Source organism: Oncorhynchus masou, chromosome 12, assembly GCF_036934945.1.
Source record: "Oncorhynchus masou masou isolate Uvic2021 chromosome 12, UVic_Omas_1.1, whole genome shotgun sequence".
In the NCBI taxonomy this organism is placed as follows: domain Eukaryota; kingdom Metazoa; phylum Chordata; class Actinopteri; order Salmoniformes; family Salmonidae; genus Oncorhynchus; species Oncorhynchus masou.
Window position 1 is genome coordinate 11,398,093 of NC_088223.1, and position 17,455 is coordinate 11,415,547.

Below are 17,455 nucleotides of genomic sequence, written 5' to 3' on the forward strand. Positions count from 1 at the left end.
CCAGGATAAATAGACCTCTTCCACATTCATGGAGGAGACTCTCTCCATGCAGACACCATTGTAGATTGTGGTTCTTGGTGGCCTTTTGTTTGTTTGCATTGGCACCTTTCAACACCCTGCATTGTCACATTCATGCATGCAAAACACTCACTTACACTACTGATTACACACACACCCTTGTATATTTTCCTTAGTTGCTTTGGTTAATAAATATATATTTTGTTACTCCTTATCTCCACGTTGTCTCCCTTTGTTACGGGCGTTGAGCCGGTTCGTGACACTGAATAGAAGTAGACTCAGCAAACTGCACACAGGTGTCTGGTATGGTATCCAGAGGTGTTTAATCACATTAGAACCACAGAGAGAAACAAAAACAGTCTGTTTGGTTAACCACATACATTCTTATATATATATATATATATATATATATAATATAATATACAGTCTTCACTAAGTATTCACAGCCCTTGACTTATTCCACATTTTGTTTATCAGTCTGAATTCAAAATGGATCACATGGATTTTTCCTCTCACCCAATACCCCATAATGACATCACAATATCTCATAATGACATCACAATACCCCATAATGACATCACAATATCTCATAATGACATCACAATACCCCATAATGACAAAGTGATAACATGTTTTTAGACATTTTTGCAAATTTTATTGAAAATGAAATACAGAAAAATCTCATTTACGTACGTATTCACACCCGAGTCAATACTTCGTATAAGCGCCTTCGGCGGTGACGACAGAGGTGAGTCTTTCTGGGTAAGTCTAAGCACTTCCACACTTGGATTGGGCAACATTTGCCCATTATTAATTTAAAAATTATTCAAGCTCTGTCAAATTGGTTATTGAGCAATGATAGACCATTTTCAGGTCTTGCCATAGGTTTTCATGTAGATTCATGTCAAAACTGTAATTCGGCCACTCATGAACATGCACTGTCTTGTTGGTAAGCAACTCCAGTGTAAATGTGTTATTGTGTTTTAGGTTATTGTCCTACTGAAAGGTGAATTCACCTCCCAGTGTCTGGTGGAAAGCAAACTGAACCAGGTTTTTCTCTAGGATTTTGCCGGTGCTTAGATCCATTCTGTTAATTTATTTATCCTGAAACACCCCCACTTCCTTAATGATTACATGCATACCCATAACATGATGCAGCCACCCCTCTGCTTTAAAATATGGATAGTGCTACTCAGTAATGTTTTGTATTGGATTTGCCCCAAACATAACTTTGAATTCACCATTGGCCTCATGGTGAAATCCATGAGCAGTTTCCTTCCTCTCTAGCAACTGAGTTAGAAAGGACACCTGTATCTTTGTAGTGACTGGGGTTCATTGACACACCATCCAAAGTGTAATCAATAACTTCACCATGTTCAATGTCTGCTTTTTACCCATCTACCAATAGCATTGCAAAACTTCCTTAGTCTTTGTGGTTGAATCAGTGTTTGAAATTCACTGCTCGGCTGAGGGACTTTTACCTGTTTGGGGTAGAGATGAGGTAGTCATTCAAAAATACTGTTAAAAAAAACTTACTGCACACAGATTGATTCCATGCCACTTATTTAAGCTTGAAATAACAACAGGTTTGAATACATACTGACCCAATATACATTTCAACTTTTCATTTTTAATTAATTTGCATTTCAATGCATTTAAAAAAAAAAAGACATGATTCCACTTCGAGGGGGCCAGTGACCAAAAGAAATCGAAATATAATCCAATTTAAATTCAGGCCGTAACAACAAAAGTAGGAACAAGTCAAGGGGTGTGAATACTTTCTGAAGGCTCTGCATCTAATAATCTTTATCCCAGAAAAACAATCTCCAGTCGTACTCTGATTATAGGAGGGAACGCATCTCCAACGGTCCTCAACGACATGAGAAAACCTACAGGCGTTTTCATTGGATCAGTACATCAGTATTATTCATTAGAAAAATAGGATATAGATATAGTTGTAATAGAAGCGCCAGGAAATGATCTCGGTGATCAGGGCTGGGGTCAATATTCAGTAGCAAAACGGTTTGATAAACAGACAAGGAACATTTGTTCAAGTCGTACATTTGCACTCCTGGACACAACCTTCGGTCCTCCGGTCCTCTCAACCGGTGACATTGTACGGGACCATCCACCCGCTCCCAAATAAGGAATCACAACTATAGACTACACCCCCTCATCCCAGAATACAGTGAGGCTCCTCAGAGCGTTGGGCCAGGAAGTGAAAGCGAGCGGTGAAAAATCTGTTGATGTATCCTTGAACAAGGCACTTCACTCTCATTTGCTCCAGGGGGGGGGTCGTACTGCTATGACCTCTCCAGGGGGGGTCGTACTGCTATGACCTCTCCAGGGGGGGTCGTACTGCTATGACCTCTCCAGGGGGTCGTACTGCTATGACCTCTCCAGGGGGTCGTACTGCTATGACCTCTCCAGGGGGTCGTACTGCTATGACCTCTCCAGGGGGGTCGTACTGCTATGACCTCTCCAGGGGGTCGTACTGCTATGACCTCTCCAGGGGGGGTCGTACTGCTATGACCTCTCCAGGGGGTCGTACTGCTATGACCTCTCCAGGGGGGTCGTACTGCTATGACCTCTCCAGGGGGGTCGTACTGCTATGACCTCTCCAGGGGGGGGGGGTCGTACTGCTATGAGCTATGACCTCTCCAGGGGGTCGTACTGCTATGACCTCTCCAGGGGGTGTCGTACTGCTATGACCTCTCCAGGGGGTGTCGTACTGCTATGACCTCTCCAGGGGGGGGTCGTACTGCTATGACCTCTCCAGGAGGGGTCGTACTGCTATGACCTCTCCAGGGGGTCGTACTGCTATGACCTCTCCAGGGGGGTCGTACTGCTATGACCTCTCCAGGGGGGTCGTACTGCTATGACCTCTCCAGGGGGTCGTACTGCTATGACCTCTCCAGGGGGTCGTACTGCTATGACCTCTCCAGGGGGGTCATACTGCTATGACCTCTCCAGGGGGGTTGTACTGCTATGACCTCTCCAGGGGGGTCGTACTGCTATGACCTCTCCGGGGGGGGGTCGTACTGCTATGACCTCTCCAGGGGGGGGGGGGGGGGGTCGTACTGCTATGACCTCTCCAGGGGGGGTCGTACTGCTATGACCTCTAAAACAACACGTCACTGCACATGTCCGGTAGATGTGACAAAATGTTGTGTTTTTTTTTTTTTTAGTGTTCTAAAAGAGGCCCAGCCCATAGCAGGAAGTCAGTTAGATCAGGACGAGAAGTTAGGAATTAAATAAAGAATCAACGCAATAATTAGAAAAATTATATGAAAAAAAAAAATATAACAAAATAAACAAGGGTGGTGGGATAGAGTAAGGGTAGAGTAGGGAGGGAAGGAGGGAGAGAGAATTTATTGCAGAGGTTAGTATCACGGTTTCTGCTGTCGGTTGGAGGATGGATAGCAGAGGGGGGGGGGGGGGTAGAAGGGATGAAAAGGGGGAAGAGAGGGAATGATAGAGTTTACACAGTAGTTATTGTTGTGGGTAGTATGGTTGATGTGGTGGGTGCTGGGGCTGCTGTTGGTAGGTGTAGGGGTGCTGCTGTGTGGGGGGGGTCCCGGGGAAGCCCCCCTGTCCGGGTGCTGGGGCCTGCTGATAGGGGACGTAGGGCTGCATGTTAGGCTGCATAGCGGGGGGCATGTTGTATTGGCCGTACGCTGCATACGGGTTATAACCCATAGGCATCTGGTAGGCATACCTGGAGATACAGAGACAGTTAGGAGTTAGGAGAGAGAGAGTTAGGAGAGAGACAGAGAGAGAGAGTTAGGAGAGAGAGTTAGGAGAGAGACAGAGAGAGAGTTAGGAGAGAGACAGAGAGTTAGAGAGAGAGGTCACGATCAGATGAGCTCCTGCATTTTTCAGCATTTTCTTTAAAAAATATAGATTAGGAGTTAGATAAACCTGGATTTTTTGTCAGGAACACATACTGGATTCTACCCTCTACAACATAACCCCCACTTCAAATCAAAACTTAAAACCTACAACCTGATTTTGGACGGAATTACGGAATCACCTGGAAGGTTCACAACTACCAAGATTTATTTCTCTATACAGCAAATTCTCTGGAAAACAACAGAAACCTGAAAACCCCATCCAACCTGGAACGGAGTGAGTAATGCTTAGTCTGAAACTATATTTTAAAAGCCAAAAGCCAAGAAGAAAAATACACAACATTATAAAGTAAGGACTGAATTCTAACATAATTCTGCCAAGCTTGATACAGCTTCAACTAGCACTGACGTGTCAAGTGAGAGGTGTCAAAGCCCATTAGCCCAACAATGGCAGGAGAGTCACACAGTCTACCCCCAACCAAATGGAGAGGCCTTAGAAAGGAGGAGAAAGAGGAGCAGAACAGAGCACTAGAGGAGAGTATCAGACTGCTGGTGGAGGAGAGGGTGAGGGGGATGGAGGAGAGGGTGAGGGGGATGGAGGAGAGGGTGAGGGGGATGGAGGAGAGGGTGAGGGGGACGGCGTGTGACAGAGAACAACCCACTAGAGAGGTGGCCACCCCCACAGAGAAGCCAGCAGAACAGCCCACCTCAGCACCCAACAAAAGTCTCAACACCACAGCAGAACAGTCCACACCAGACCCTGACCATAGAGTCGACATCACAGCAGAACAGACAAATGAAGAACCCCAAGCCCAGCGGCTCTCACCCCCTCTGAGCACCCCCCGTCAGCCACCCTGATAGCCCTTCTGACAACCCCCCCACACCCACTGAGGACAAACACAAGACACAGATTGTATTACTTATGGACTCAAATGGGAAATGTATAGAAGAAAAAAAACTTTTTCCCAAACACAGTGTGTCTAAACTCTGGTGTCCAAACACCCAGAGCGCCCTAGACCTTCTGTCTGAGGCCAAACTAGGCTCACCCAGCCACATAATAATACACACAGGCACAAACGACCTGAGGGCACAGCAGGAACGAGTGGCCACAGCACTGAAGGGAGTGATTGAAAAGGCTTCTTCTACTTTCCCCAACGCACAAGTGGTTATCTCCACCCTGCTACCACGAAAAGACTTCCACCCTGCCACAATACAGCGGGTAAACGCAAGTATTTCCCGTGACTGTGCCTCAAAACCAAACGTTTTCCTGGCCCACCACTCCACCCTGGACTTGAACAGCCTCTATGACCAGGTCCACCTCTACAAGGCAGCAGTGCCCATCTTTGCCCGAACTCTAAAGGACATCGCTCTCAAACGTATCCAACACTTCACACAGGAGCAACAGATCAATAGACACCCCACCCAGACCAGCGAGACACCCTCCCAGACCTGCAGGACCCCCCCCTGGACCTACACATAGAGGACCTCGCCAAGAGGAATTACATCCAGACCACCGCACACCCAGACACATCCACACCCCTACTCCAACCAAACAACACCCCCCCACGTCAACCATGCCCACACACCATTTAAACCCCCTCAGATCAGACCTATGCCACTCCTGCCCACCCCATGCACCCCACCCCCGCAAAGAGGGCCTCAACATGGAAGCCACACATACGCCCAGGTAGTGAGCGGGCAAACAGTCCCAACCCCCACTCACACACTCGCCCAAGCCAATGGCATGTACCAGATGCTCAGCAGGCTCTGCTCACACTTACTGGCCTGAGGTCAAACCACGACCAACAACATTGGACACTTTATGGAACAAAAAGCCTTCACTATTTCATCCTGGAATATCCAAGGCCTGAGGTCATCTGCCTTTGGCCTGAAGAGCAGAAACCCGGACTTCACCAAAGAAATCGGTAATACAGACATTGTCATCCTGCAAGAAACCTGGTATAGAGGAGACAGACCCACTGGATGCCCTCTAGGTTACAGAGAGCTGGTAGTCCCATCCACCAAACTACCAGGTGTGAAACAGGGAAGGGACTCAGGGGGTATGCTAATTTGGTATAGAGCAGACCTAACTCACTCCATTAAATTAATCAAAACAGGAACATTCTACATTTGGCTAGAAATTCAAAAGGAAATTATCCTAACAGAGAAAAATGTCCTCCTGTGTGCTACCTATATCCCCCCCACTAGAATCCCCATATTTTAATGAAGACAGCTTCTCCATCCTGGAGGGGGAAATCAATTATTTCCAGGCCCAGGGACATGTACTAATCTGTGGCGACCTAAATGCCAGAACCGGACAAGAACCTGACACCCTCAGCACACAGGGGGACAAACACCTGCCTGGAGGTGACAGCATTCCCTCCCCCATATGCCCCCCTAGGCACAACTATGGCAACATAACCAACAAAAACGGGTCACAACTCCTGCAGCTCTGTCGCACGCTGGGTATGTACATAGTCAATGGTATACTTCGAGGGGACTCCCTATGGTAGGTACACCTATAGCTCATCTCTTGGCAGTAGTACTGTAGACTACTTTGTCACTGACCTCAACCCAGAGTCTCTCAGAGCGTTCACAGTCAGCCCACTGACACCCCTATCAGACCACAGCAAAATCACAGTCTACCTAAACAGAGCAATACTCAATCATGAGGCATCAAAGCCAAAGGAACTGAGTAACATTAAGAAATGCTATAGATGGAAGGAATGCAGTTTGGAAACCTAACAAAAAACAATTAGGCAACAACAAATTCAATCCCTTTTAGACAATTTCCTGGGTAAAACGTTCCACTGTAATAGTGAAGGTGTAAACTTGGCAGTAGAAAATCTTAACAGTATATTTGACCTCTCAGCTTCCCTATCAAATCTAAAAATCTCAAATAGAAAACCGAAGAAAATTAACAACAATGACAAATGGTTTGATGAAGAATGCAAAAATCTAAGAAAGAAATTGAGAAACCTGTCCAACCAAAAACATAGAGACCCGGAAAACCTGAGTCTACGCCTTCACTATGGTGAATCACTAAAACAATACAGAAATACACTCCGGAAAAAGAAGGAACAGCATGTCAGAAATCAGCTCAATGTAATTGAAGAATCCATAGACTAACCACTTCTGGGAAAATTGGAAAACACTAAACAAACAACAACACGAAGAATTATCTATCCAAAATGGAGATGTATGGGTTAAACCACTTCTCCAATCTTTTTGACTCTATAACAAAGAATAAAGAGCAAAAACATATACATGATCAAATACAGATCTTAGAATCTACTATTAAAGACTACCAGAACCCACTGGATTCTCCAATTACATTGAATGAGTTACAGGACAAAATAAAAACCCTCCAACCCAAAAAGGCCTGTGGTGTTGATGGTATCCTCAATGAAATGATCAAATATACAGACAACAAATTCCAATTGGCTATACTAAAACTCTTTAACATCATCCTTAGCTCTGGCATCTTCCCCAATATTTGGAACCAAGGACTGATCACCCCAATCCACAAAAATGGAGACAAATTTGACCCCAATAACTACCGTGGAATATGCGTCAACAGTAACCTTGGGAAAATCCTCTGCATTATCATTAACAGCAGACTCGTACACTTCCTCAATGAAAACAATGTACTGAGCAAATGTCAAATTGGCTTTTTACCAAATTACCGTACAACAGAACATGTATTCACCCTGCACACCCTAATTGACAACCAAACAAACCAAAACAAAGGCAAAGTCTTCTCATGCTTTGTTGATTTCAAAAAAGCCTTCGGCTCAATTTGGCATGAGGGTCTGCTATACAAACTGATGGAAAGTGGTGTTGGGGGTAAAACATACGACATCATAAAATACATGTACACAAACAACAAGTGTGCGGTTAAAATGGGCAAAAAACACACAAATTTCTTCACATAGGGTCGTGGGGTGAGACAGGGATGCAGCTTAAGCCCCACCCTCTTCAACATATATATCAACGAACTGGCGCGGGCACTAGAAAAGTCTGCAGCACCCGGCCTCACCCTACTAGAATCTGAAGTCAAATGTCTGCTGTTTGCTGATGATCTGGTGCTTCTGTCACCAACCAAGGAGGGCCTACAGCAGCACCTAGATCTTATGCACAGATTCTGTCAGACCTGGGCCCTGACAGTAAATCTCAGTAAGACCAAAATAATGGTGTTCCAAAAAAGGTCCAATCACCAGGACCACAAATACAAATTCCATCGAGACACTGTTGCCCTAGAGCACACAAAAAACTATACATACCTTGGCCTAAACATCAGCGCCACAGGTAACTTCCACAAAGCTGTGAACGATCTGAGAGACAAGGCAAGAAGGGCATTCTATGCCATCAAAAGGAACATAAAATTCAACATACCAATTAGGATTTGGCTAAAAATACTTGAATCAGTCATAGAGCCCATTGCCCTTTATGGTTGTGAGGTCTGGGGTCCGCTCACCAACCAAGACTTCACAAAATGGGACAAACACCAAATTGAGACTCTGCACGCAGAATTCTGCAAAAATATCCTCCGTGTACAACGTAGAACACCAAATAATGCATGCAGAGCAGAATTAGGCCGATACCCACTAATTATCAAAATCCAGAAAAGAGCTGTTAAATTCTATAACCACCTAAAAGGAAGCGATTCCCAAACCTTCCACAACAAAGCCATCACCTACAGAGAGATGAACCTGGAGAAGAGTCCCTAAGCAAGCTGGTCCTGGGGCTCTGTTCACAAACACACCCTACAGAGCCCCATGACAGCAGCACAATTAGACCCAACCAAATCATGAGAAAACAAAAAGATAATTACTTGACACATTGGAAAGAATTAACAAAAAAACAGAGCAAACTAGAATGCTATTTGGCCCTACACAGAGAGTACACAGCGGCAGAATACCTGACCACTGTGACTGACCCAAAATTAAGGAAAGCTTTGACTATGTACAGACTCAGCGAGCATAGCCTTGCTATTGAGAAAGGCCGCCGTAGGCAGACATGGCTCTCAAGAGCAGACAGGCTATGTGCTCACTGCCACAAAATGAGGTGGAAACTGAGCTGCACTTCCTAACCTCCTGCCCAATGTATGACCATATTAGAGAGACATATTTCCCTCAGATTACACAGATCCACAAAGAATTCGAAAACAAATCCAATTTTGAAAAACTCCCATATCTACTGGGTGAAATTCCAGTGTGCCATCAGAGCAGCAAGATTTGTGACCTGTTGCCACGAGAAAAGGGCAACCAGTGAAGAACACGCACCATTGTAAATACAACCCATATCTATGCTTATTTATTTTATCTTGTGCCCTTAACCATTTGTACATTGTAAAAACAGTGTGTGTATATATATATATATATATATATATATATATATATATATATAATATGACATTTGTAATGTCTTCATTGTTTTGAAACTTCTGTATGTGTGATGTCTACTGTTAATTTTTATTGTTTATTTCACTTTATATATTATCTACCTTACTTGCTTTGGCAATGTTAACACATGTTACCCATGCCAATAAAGCCCCTTGAATTGAATTGAGTTAGGAGAGAGACAGAGAGAGAGAGAGTTAGGAGAGAGACAGAGAGAGAGAGTTAGGAGAGAGACAGAGAGAGAGAGTTAGGAGAGAGACAGAGAGAGAGAGTTAGGAGAGAGACAGAGAGAGAGAGTTAGGAGAGAGACAGAGAGAGAGAGTTAGGAGAGAGACAGAGAGAGAGAGTTAGGAGAGAGACAGAGAGAGAGAGTTAGGAGAGAGACAGAGAGAGTTAGGAGAGAGACAGAGAGAGTTAGAGGAGAGAGGGGGAGGGAGAGAGAACAGCAATGGAAGTGTGACTAGAACAACGGACGGATAACAGTTGTGCAACTCTCACAGTCTGCCGACTGGGACAATAAAGGTATTGATTGATTCACCCTGGGTATCCCTGGTAGGTGGGGTAAGGCGGTCCCTGTGCCTGTGAGGGAGGGGCCATGGGTGGGGGGTTTCCTGGTTGAGGCTGGTTGTCTGCAGGGTTGCCAGGTGCGGAGGCGGCCTGGGGGGTGAAGACAGGGGGAGGGGGCCGCTGGGGCGGCTGGGCCTTCACCTGGGGCTGCTGGGAACGGGAAAGAAGGGAAAATCAGAGATCAATAAAAAAAAGAAATAGATAACTGATAAACATTTCATTTATTGATCGCTTGAAAAAATAAATTCACAATAAGAGACAACATTACAGTCCTGTTTAGCTCTGTCGTGATTGAGCAAGTTTGATTAGGCTGAAACGGTGTGAACCGTTGAAGAGGAGCGGCCTGATCAAATCCATTAGTAATCTGTGCTGCCCGGTCATATGGTCAACAAGCCAGTACATTATTCAAAAACATGTCTTCTCCATAAAATATAAGTTTGAATTTTCCAACGCGTTTTCCTTGAGAAGGCAGACAAAGCAAACGTTTTGTTTTGTTTGTTATCAAGCGCAAACATTCTTAAAACAGAGCTGTTTAAACTACTGGCACACAGCTCAGTCCCCCATGCAAACCCAACAAGACATGTTACCAGAGGTATCTGTTTAAACTACTGGCACACAGCTCAGTCCCCCATGCAAACCCAACAAGACATGTTACCAGAGCTATTCCCTCCGCAAGTCAATCAAATTAGCTAAGCGTCAGTATAGAGACAAAGTAGAATCTCAATTCAACGGCTCAGACACAAGAGGTATGTGGCAAGGTCTACAGTCAATCATGGATTACAAAAAGAAAACCAGCCCCGTCACGGACCAGGATGTCTTGCTCCCAGGCAGACTAAATAACTTTTTTGCTCGCTTTGAGGATAATACAGTGCCACTGACACGGCCCGCAACCAAAACATGCGGACTCTCCTTCACTGCAGCCGAGGTGAGTAAAACATGTTTTACATCTGCAGTCCTCTAAGGCACATTCAGGCAGATGAGCATCTTTTTTGGGGTGTTTTTCAGTCAGTAGAAAGGCCTCTTCAGTTCCCTAAGTTTTCATAACTGTGACCTTAATTGCCTACCGTCTGTAAGCTGTTCGTGTCTTAACGACCGTACCACAGGTGCATGTTCAGTAATTGTTTATGGTTCATTGAACAAGCATGGGGAAACAGTGTTTAAACCCTTTACAATGCAGATCTGTGAGGTTATTTGGATTTTTACAAATGATCTTTGAAAGACAGGGTTCTGAAAGGGGGATGTTTCTTTTTTTGCTGAGTTTATTTCCACACTATGAGGTTGGAATCACACCATGAAATTCAGAAAACTATGTCGTCCTTTTAGTGTCAGAGCCGTTTGAAAACACCGGCTGAAACTTCAGCCTGTTTTGGTGGGATGGAGTCTTGGCCTGCCTGGTGTAAATTATTCAATAGACCAATCAGAAAGAGTTCCAAACCTCTCTGCCAATAACAGCTCGTTTTCAGTTTTCCCCTCCCCACTTGCAGGCCGGCCTAGCAAAATTTCTGCTTGAGAAGCTATTTTTGAAAACAATGACAGTCAGGTACTGAATTGTTAACCAGAAATGATTTGATTTTGAGATAAAAACATCTTCATTTGACCTTTAACCTCTTGAAACTCTGGGGGCGCTATATTATTTTTGGATAAAAAGACGTGCCCGTTTTAAGCGCAATATTTTGTCAGAAAAAGATGCTCGACTATGCATATAATTGGTAGCTTTGGAAAGAAAACACTGACGTTTCCAGAACTGCAAAGATATTTTCTGTGCGTGCCCTAGAATGTGAGCTACAGGCAAAACCAAGATGAAACGGCATCCAGGAAATGAGCAGGATTTTTGAGGCTCCGTTTTCCATTGTCTCCTTATATGGCTGTGAATGCGAGAGGAATGAGTCTCCCCTTTCTGTCGTTTCCCCAAGGTGTCTGCAGCATTGTGACGTATTTGTAGGCATATCATTGGAAGATTGACCATAAGAGACCACATTTACCAGGTGTCCGCCCGGTGTCCTGCGCCGAAATTGGTGCGCAAACCTCAGCTGCAAGTATTTTTCCATGGAATTCAGAGAAGAAAGCAGGCTTCCACGAACGATATATCAATGAAGAGATATGTGAAAAAACACCTTGAGGATTGATTCCAAACAACGTTTGCCATGTTTCGGTCGATATTATGGAGTTAATTCGGAAAAAGTTTGACGTTGTTGGTGACTGAATTTTCGGTTCGTTTCGGTAGCCAAATGTGATGTACAAAACGGAGCGATTTCTCCTACACAAAGATGCTTTCAGGAAAAACTGAACATTTGCTATGTAACTGAGAGTCTCCTCATTGAAAACATCCGAAGCTCTTCAAAGGTAAATGATTTTATTTATTTGGTTATCTGGTTTTTGTGAAAATGTTGCGTGCTAAATGCTACTCAAAATGCTAAGCTAGCTTAGCATACTCTTACACAAATTAGTGAATTGCTATGGTTCAAAAGCATATTTTGAAAATCTGAGATGACAGTGTTGTTAAGAAAAGGCTAAGCTTTAGAGCAGGCGCATTATTTTCATGATTTCAGAAATCGTTAACGTTGCGTTATGCTAATGAGCCTGAGGCTTTATTCACGATCCCGGATCCGGGATGGGGAGTTTCAAGAGGTTTTAACATACAGTACCAGTCAAAAGAACCAGAGCTCCCGAGTGGCGCAGCGGTCTAAGGCACTGCATCTCAGTGGAAGAGGCGTCTCTACAGACTCCGGTTCGATTTCAGGCTGTATCACAGCCGGCCGTGATTGGGAGTCACACAATTGGTTTGGGTGGGTCGTCATTGTAAATAAGATTTTGTTCTCAACCGACTTGCCAAGTTTAAAAAATATATATATATTTAACAACCTCAGACTGGTGGAAATCTGTCCTTTGGTCTGATGAGTACAAATTGAATTTTTGGTTCCAACCGCTGTGTCGTAGATTAGGTGAACGGATGATCTCTGGATGTGTGGTTCCCACCGTGAAGCATGGAGGAGGCGGTGTGATGGTGCTTTGCTGGTGACACGGTCTGATTTATTTAGAATATAAGGCACACTTAACCAGCATGGCTACCACAACATTCTTCAGTGATACGCCATCCCATCTGGTTTGCTCTTAGTGGGACTATCATTTGTTTTTCAACAGGACCATGACCCAACACACCTCCCGGCTTTGTAAGGGCTATTTGACCAAGAAGGAGAGTGATTGAGTGCTGCATCAGATGACCTGGCCTCCACAATCACCTGACCTCAACCCAATTGAGATGGTTTGGGATGAGTTCATATTTTTGATATCTTCAGCATTATTCTACAATGTAGAAAATAGTAAAAATAAAGAAAAACCCTTGAATGAGGAGGTGTGTCCAAACCTTTGACTGGTACTGTAAGTCAAACCAATGTTTATAGGGAAAATACGAGCAGAAGAGCGAATGTAGCCTCCAGAGTGGAGCAGCAGTCTACGGCAGCACTACAGACCCGGGTTCGAGCTCAGGCTGTGTCACAACCAGCCAGGAACGATTGCAGTGCACAATGGTTAGGGGGGGCGGGGGGCTTTACTTGGCTCTTGCGACTCCTGGTGGCGGGAGGGCTTTACTTGGCTCTTGCGACTCCTGGTGGCGGGGGCTTCACTTTGCTCTTGCGACTCCTGGTGGCGGGTCCGGGCGCCTGCAGGCTGACTTCGGTCGTCAGTTGAACGGTTAAGTGGGTGGGTGTTAAGAAGCGCGGTTTGCCGGGTCATGTTTCAGAGGATGCATGACTCGACCTTCGCCTCTCCCGAGCCCGTTGAGTTGCAGCGATGAGACAAGATCGTAATTGGAGAAAACGGGGGTAAAATAAAATAAAACGTCTTTTAAAAAAAGGATCATGTAAACCAGAAGAATAAAAAAAAAAATGTTAAACTGTAAACCATTTTTGTAAACCAAACAACGCGCCCCTATTTTGGACCACCCCACCCCCAGTACATTTCTATCTGTCCCTTAATCGAGTCACCTCTTTGGTACAGAGCTGCCCTCTGATTCGATCCCCCCACCTGCACATCGATGATTGGCTACTTACAAAGACAGTCCTGGGAGCAGGGGTTGGGTCAGCGGCAGTGGGGTTAGTCTGGTAGGCGGGGACATTAAAGGACGGGGCGCTGGGCTCCCTGGCGATGCTCTGCTGCAAGTCCCTGGGTGGGTAACCACAACAACAGCAATGTCAGTTGGCAGTCACCATGGCAACCACAACATCAGTTGACCGTCACGGTCCCTTCTTGTGCACATGAATCACCCCCCAAGACAAGTTAATCAAATGGCTACCATGACAACTCACATTGACCTCCTTTATTGTTTATCTATACGTTAGTTGTTGTGCACCAACTCTTGCACTACCACACACTCCCCAGACTCTACCCACACACTCCCCAGACTCTACCCACACACTCCCCACACACTCTACACTCTACCCACACACTCCACACACTACCCAGACTCTACCCACACACTACCCAGACTCTATCCACACACACTCACGCTGCTGCTAGTCTGTTTATCTGTCTCGATAGCCTAGTCACTTTCACATACTGTATTTCCTCAAACCTCGTACCCCTAAACATTGCCTCGGATACCGGTGCTCCTTGTATATAGGATTGTTTGTGTTACCATTTTCTTTTTTAGCAAATATTTGTCTTACTTTTATTTTTTTTAAACTCTGCACTGGGCTCGTAATTAAGCATTTCACTGTAGAGTCTACACCTGTTGTAATCAGAGCATGTGACCAATAATTTGATATGATCACCAATCACAGAAAACCCATGATGTAATCAATGATATTTCACTAATAAGACAATACTTTGATAATTACAAATATAACAATTGGTGCATCATCATCACAGAGACAACATCACCACCACACACTTGAGCAGTTCGTCCCGTTCTGTCTTGCGCGCGAAGATGATGTCACTGCACTTGTTCTGGAACTTCAGCAGGATCTCTGTGAGGTCGTTGTAGAACTACAGAGAGAAAGAAAGTGATTGGTCAGACTGATAAACTAGGTTTCCATCCAATAGCAAAAGATTTATGTGAATATAATTTTTTATTTTTTTAAATCTGCATTTTCCAACCAGAGATGTTTCCATCAAAACGACTTGTTGCGGATAAAGGAAATCTGTGCGTGATGACGCAACGCACATTAAAGCACTTCCGCTGTTACGTTTCCACGTACAGAATAAAAAGCAGAAGTTCAATGCGTTTACGTTACATTTTGTCTCTCAAACTGTTGAGATAAATGACATACTTTCCCAATCTGGTTTTGGTGCATTACTTCAAACAGTTTGCTGATTAAATGGACAGGGTTATATTAGATACGGATAAGAGCAAGACCATTATTTAAATATTTAAAAAAATAGGTATCAGCCAAGCTCCGTCACCAGCACTCAAATATGAACCTCAATATTTATTGGAAATTTGCACAAAGCTCATCACCTCAACCATCATCAGTCATGATGAAGTTTCAGAAACAAGTTATGAAGTTCATACAACTGATAAAACTCTGCTTTCCAACATCGTGGTGGTAGTGTAACATATCGTGACCTGACTACATGTCCACCTAGACATGGTCATTTCATCAATAAATGTGTATCCACCGCACAAAAACAATTATCCACCCTTGTCTAGCTTATTTAAAAAATATATATATAGGCTCGGCTTGAGTTTTAAAAAAATTGCATAAGTTAATTCATCCGCATTGAAATGGTTGGATTGAAACCTGGTTCAAGACAAGTCAATTAATCATCAAGCTCTTATCAAATCAGTTGTTTTTTCCGGGCCAACAACCATTGTTAACGTGTATTGTTGGGAGAGAGAGTCCTAGAGACAACCCTCTTGTTCCTTAAGGACAACCGTTCCCTTGTGTCCCTTGAGACGTAGATTAGGTGAACGGATGATCTCTGGATGTGTGGTTCCCACCGTGAAGCAGGTGGTGTGATGGTGCTTTGCTGGTGACACGGTCTGATTTATTGAGAATATAAGGCACACTTAACCAGCATGGCTACCACAGCATTCTGCAGTGATACGCCATCCCATCTGGTTTGCGCTTAATGGGACTATCATTTGTTTTTTAACAGAACAATGACCTAACTCACCTCCAGGCTATGTAAGGACAGTGATGGAGGAGAGTGATGGAGTGAAGGAGGAGAGTGATGGAGTACTGCATCAGATGACCTGGCCTCCACAATCACCCAACCTCAACCCAATTGAAATGGATTGGGATGAGTTGGGACCGCAGAATGAAGGAAAAGCAACAAACAAGTGCTCAGCATATGTGGGAACTCCTTCAAGTCTGTTGGAAAAGCATTCCAGGTGACTACCTCATGAAGGTGGTTGAGAGAATGCCAAGTGTGTGCAAAGCTGTCATCAAGGCAAAGGGTGGCTACTTTGAAGAATCTAATATTTATTCTGACTTGTTTAACACTTTTTTGGTTACTACATGATTCCATATGTGCTATTTCATAGTTTTGATGTCTTCACTATTATTAAACAACGTAGAAAATAGTAAAAAATAAAGAAAAACCTTTGAAGTTGTGTCCAAACTTTTGACTGGTGCCGTATATATATATATTTTTGGGGTGGGGACCCTGGCGCATCCCCGGGGGCACAGTCCTACAGTTTGGGAGCCACTGCCCTAGGCAACAGTTACCTTGGTGCCCTCTCTGAGGTTGCTGGTGATCTCTACGTAGCTGTCGTGGGCTGAGGCCAGCTTCTTCAACACCTCCTCACGATCATTAGCCTCCGAGTTGGACTGCTTCAGCTTGGAGAACTCCTGGTGAGACGCCTGGGGGGGAGGAGACATCCAACAGTTGGAGATGGAAGGAGAGAATCCACAAGGATCTCTTTTTAGGAAGTATAAAGGGAAAGTGTGTGTGTATATATATATATCAGGTGTGTGTGTGTATATATCAGGTGTGTGTGTGTGTATGTATATATATATATATATATAATATTTTTGCAGGCATCTCCTTGCGAATGTTTTTGCCCAAGATTGTATCACCGCCGGGTGATATATATATTATATATATATATATATATATATATATATATATGTATATATCAGGTGTGTGTGTGTGTATGTATATACACTGCTCAAAAAAATAAAGGGAACACTTAAACAACACAATGTAACTCCAAGTCAATCACACTTCTATGAAATCAAACTGTCCACTTAGGAAGCAACACTGATTGACAATAAATGTCACATGCTGTTGTGCAAATGGAATAGACAACAGGTGGAAATTATAGGCAATTAGCAAGACGCCCCCAATAAAGGAGTGGCTCTGCAGGTGGGGACCACAGACCACTACTTAGTTCCTATGCTTCCTGGCTGATGTTTTGGTCACTTTTGAATGCTGGCGGTGCTTTCACTCTAGTGGTAGCATGAGACGGAGTCTACAACCCACACAAGTGGCTCAGGTAGTGCAGCTCATCCAGGATGGAACATCAATGCGAGCTGTGGCAGGAAGGTTTGCTGTGTCTGTCAGCGTAGTGTCCAGAGCACGGAGGCGCTACCAGGAGACAGGCCAGTACATCAGGAGACGTGGAGGAGGCCGTAGGAGGGCAACAACCCAGCAGCAGGACCGCTACCTCCGCCT

The 17,455-nt window shown here is 44.4% G+C and overlaps 1 protein-coding gene across 2 annotated transcripts in view; it reads right to left on the reverse strand.

Annotated features, from left to right (window-relative positions):
* Positions 1–309: 309 nt before the first annotated feature.
* LOC135549545 (programmed cell death 6-interacting protein-like) overlaps positions 310–17,455 on the reverse strand; it is a 41,562-nt gene continuing 24,416 nt past the window's right edge. For both annotated transcript variants that reach the window (XM_064979589.1, XM_064979588.1), the window contains exons 14-21: positions 16,507–16,641; positions 14,727–14,821; positions 13,888–13,999; positions 9,810–9,988; positions 3,109–3,736; positions 2,702–2,818; positions 2,523–2,551; positions 310–2,386 (exon numbers count right to left, since the gene is read on the reverse strand). In XM_064979589.1, coding sequence (XP_064835661.1) covers positions 3,511–3,736; positions 9,810–9,988; positions 13,888–13,999; positions 14,727–14,821; positions 16,507–16,641 — 747 coding nt within the window. In that variant the 3' untranslated portion in view covers positions 310–2,386; positions 2,523–2,551; positions 2,702–2,818; positions 3,109–3,510. The remainder of the gene's footprint in view (positions 2,387–2,522; positions 2,552–2,701; positions 2,819–3,108; positions 3,737–9,809; positions 9,989–13,887; positions 14,000–14,726; positions 14,822–16,506; positions 16,642–17,455) is intronic.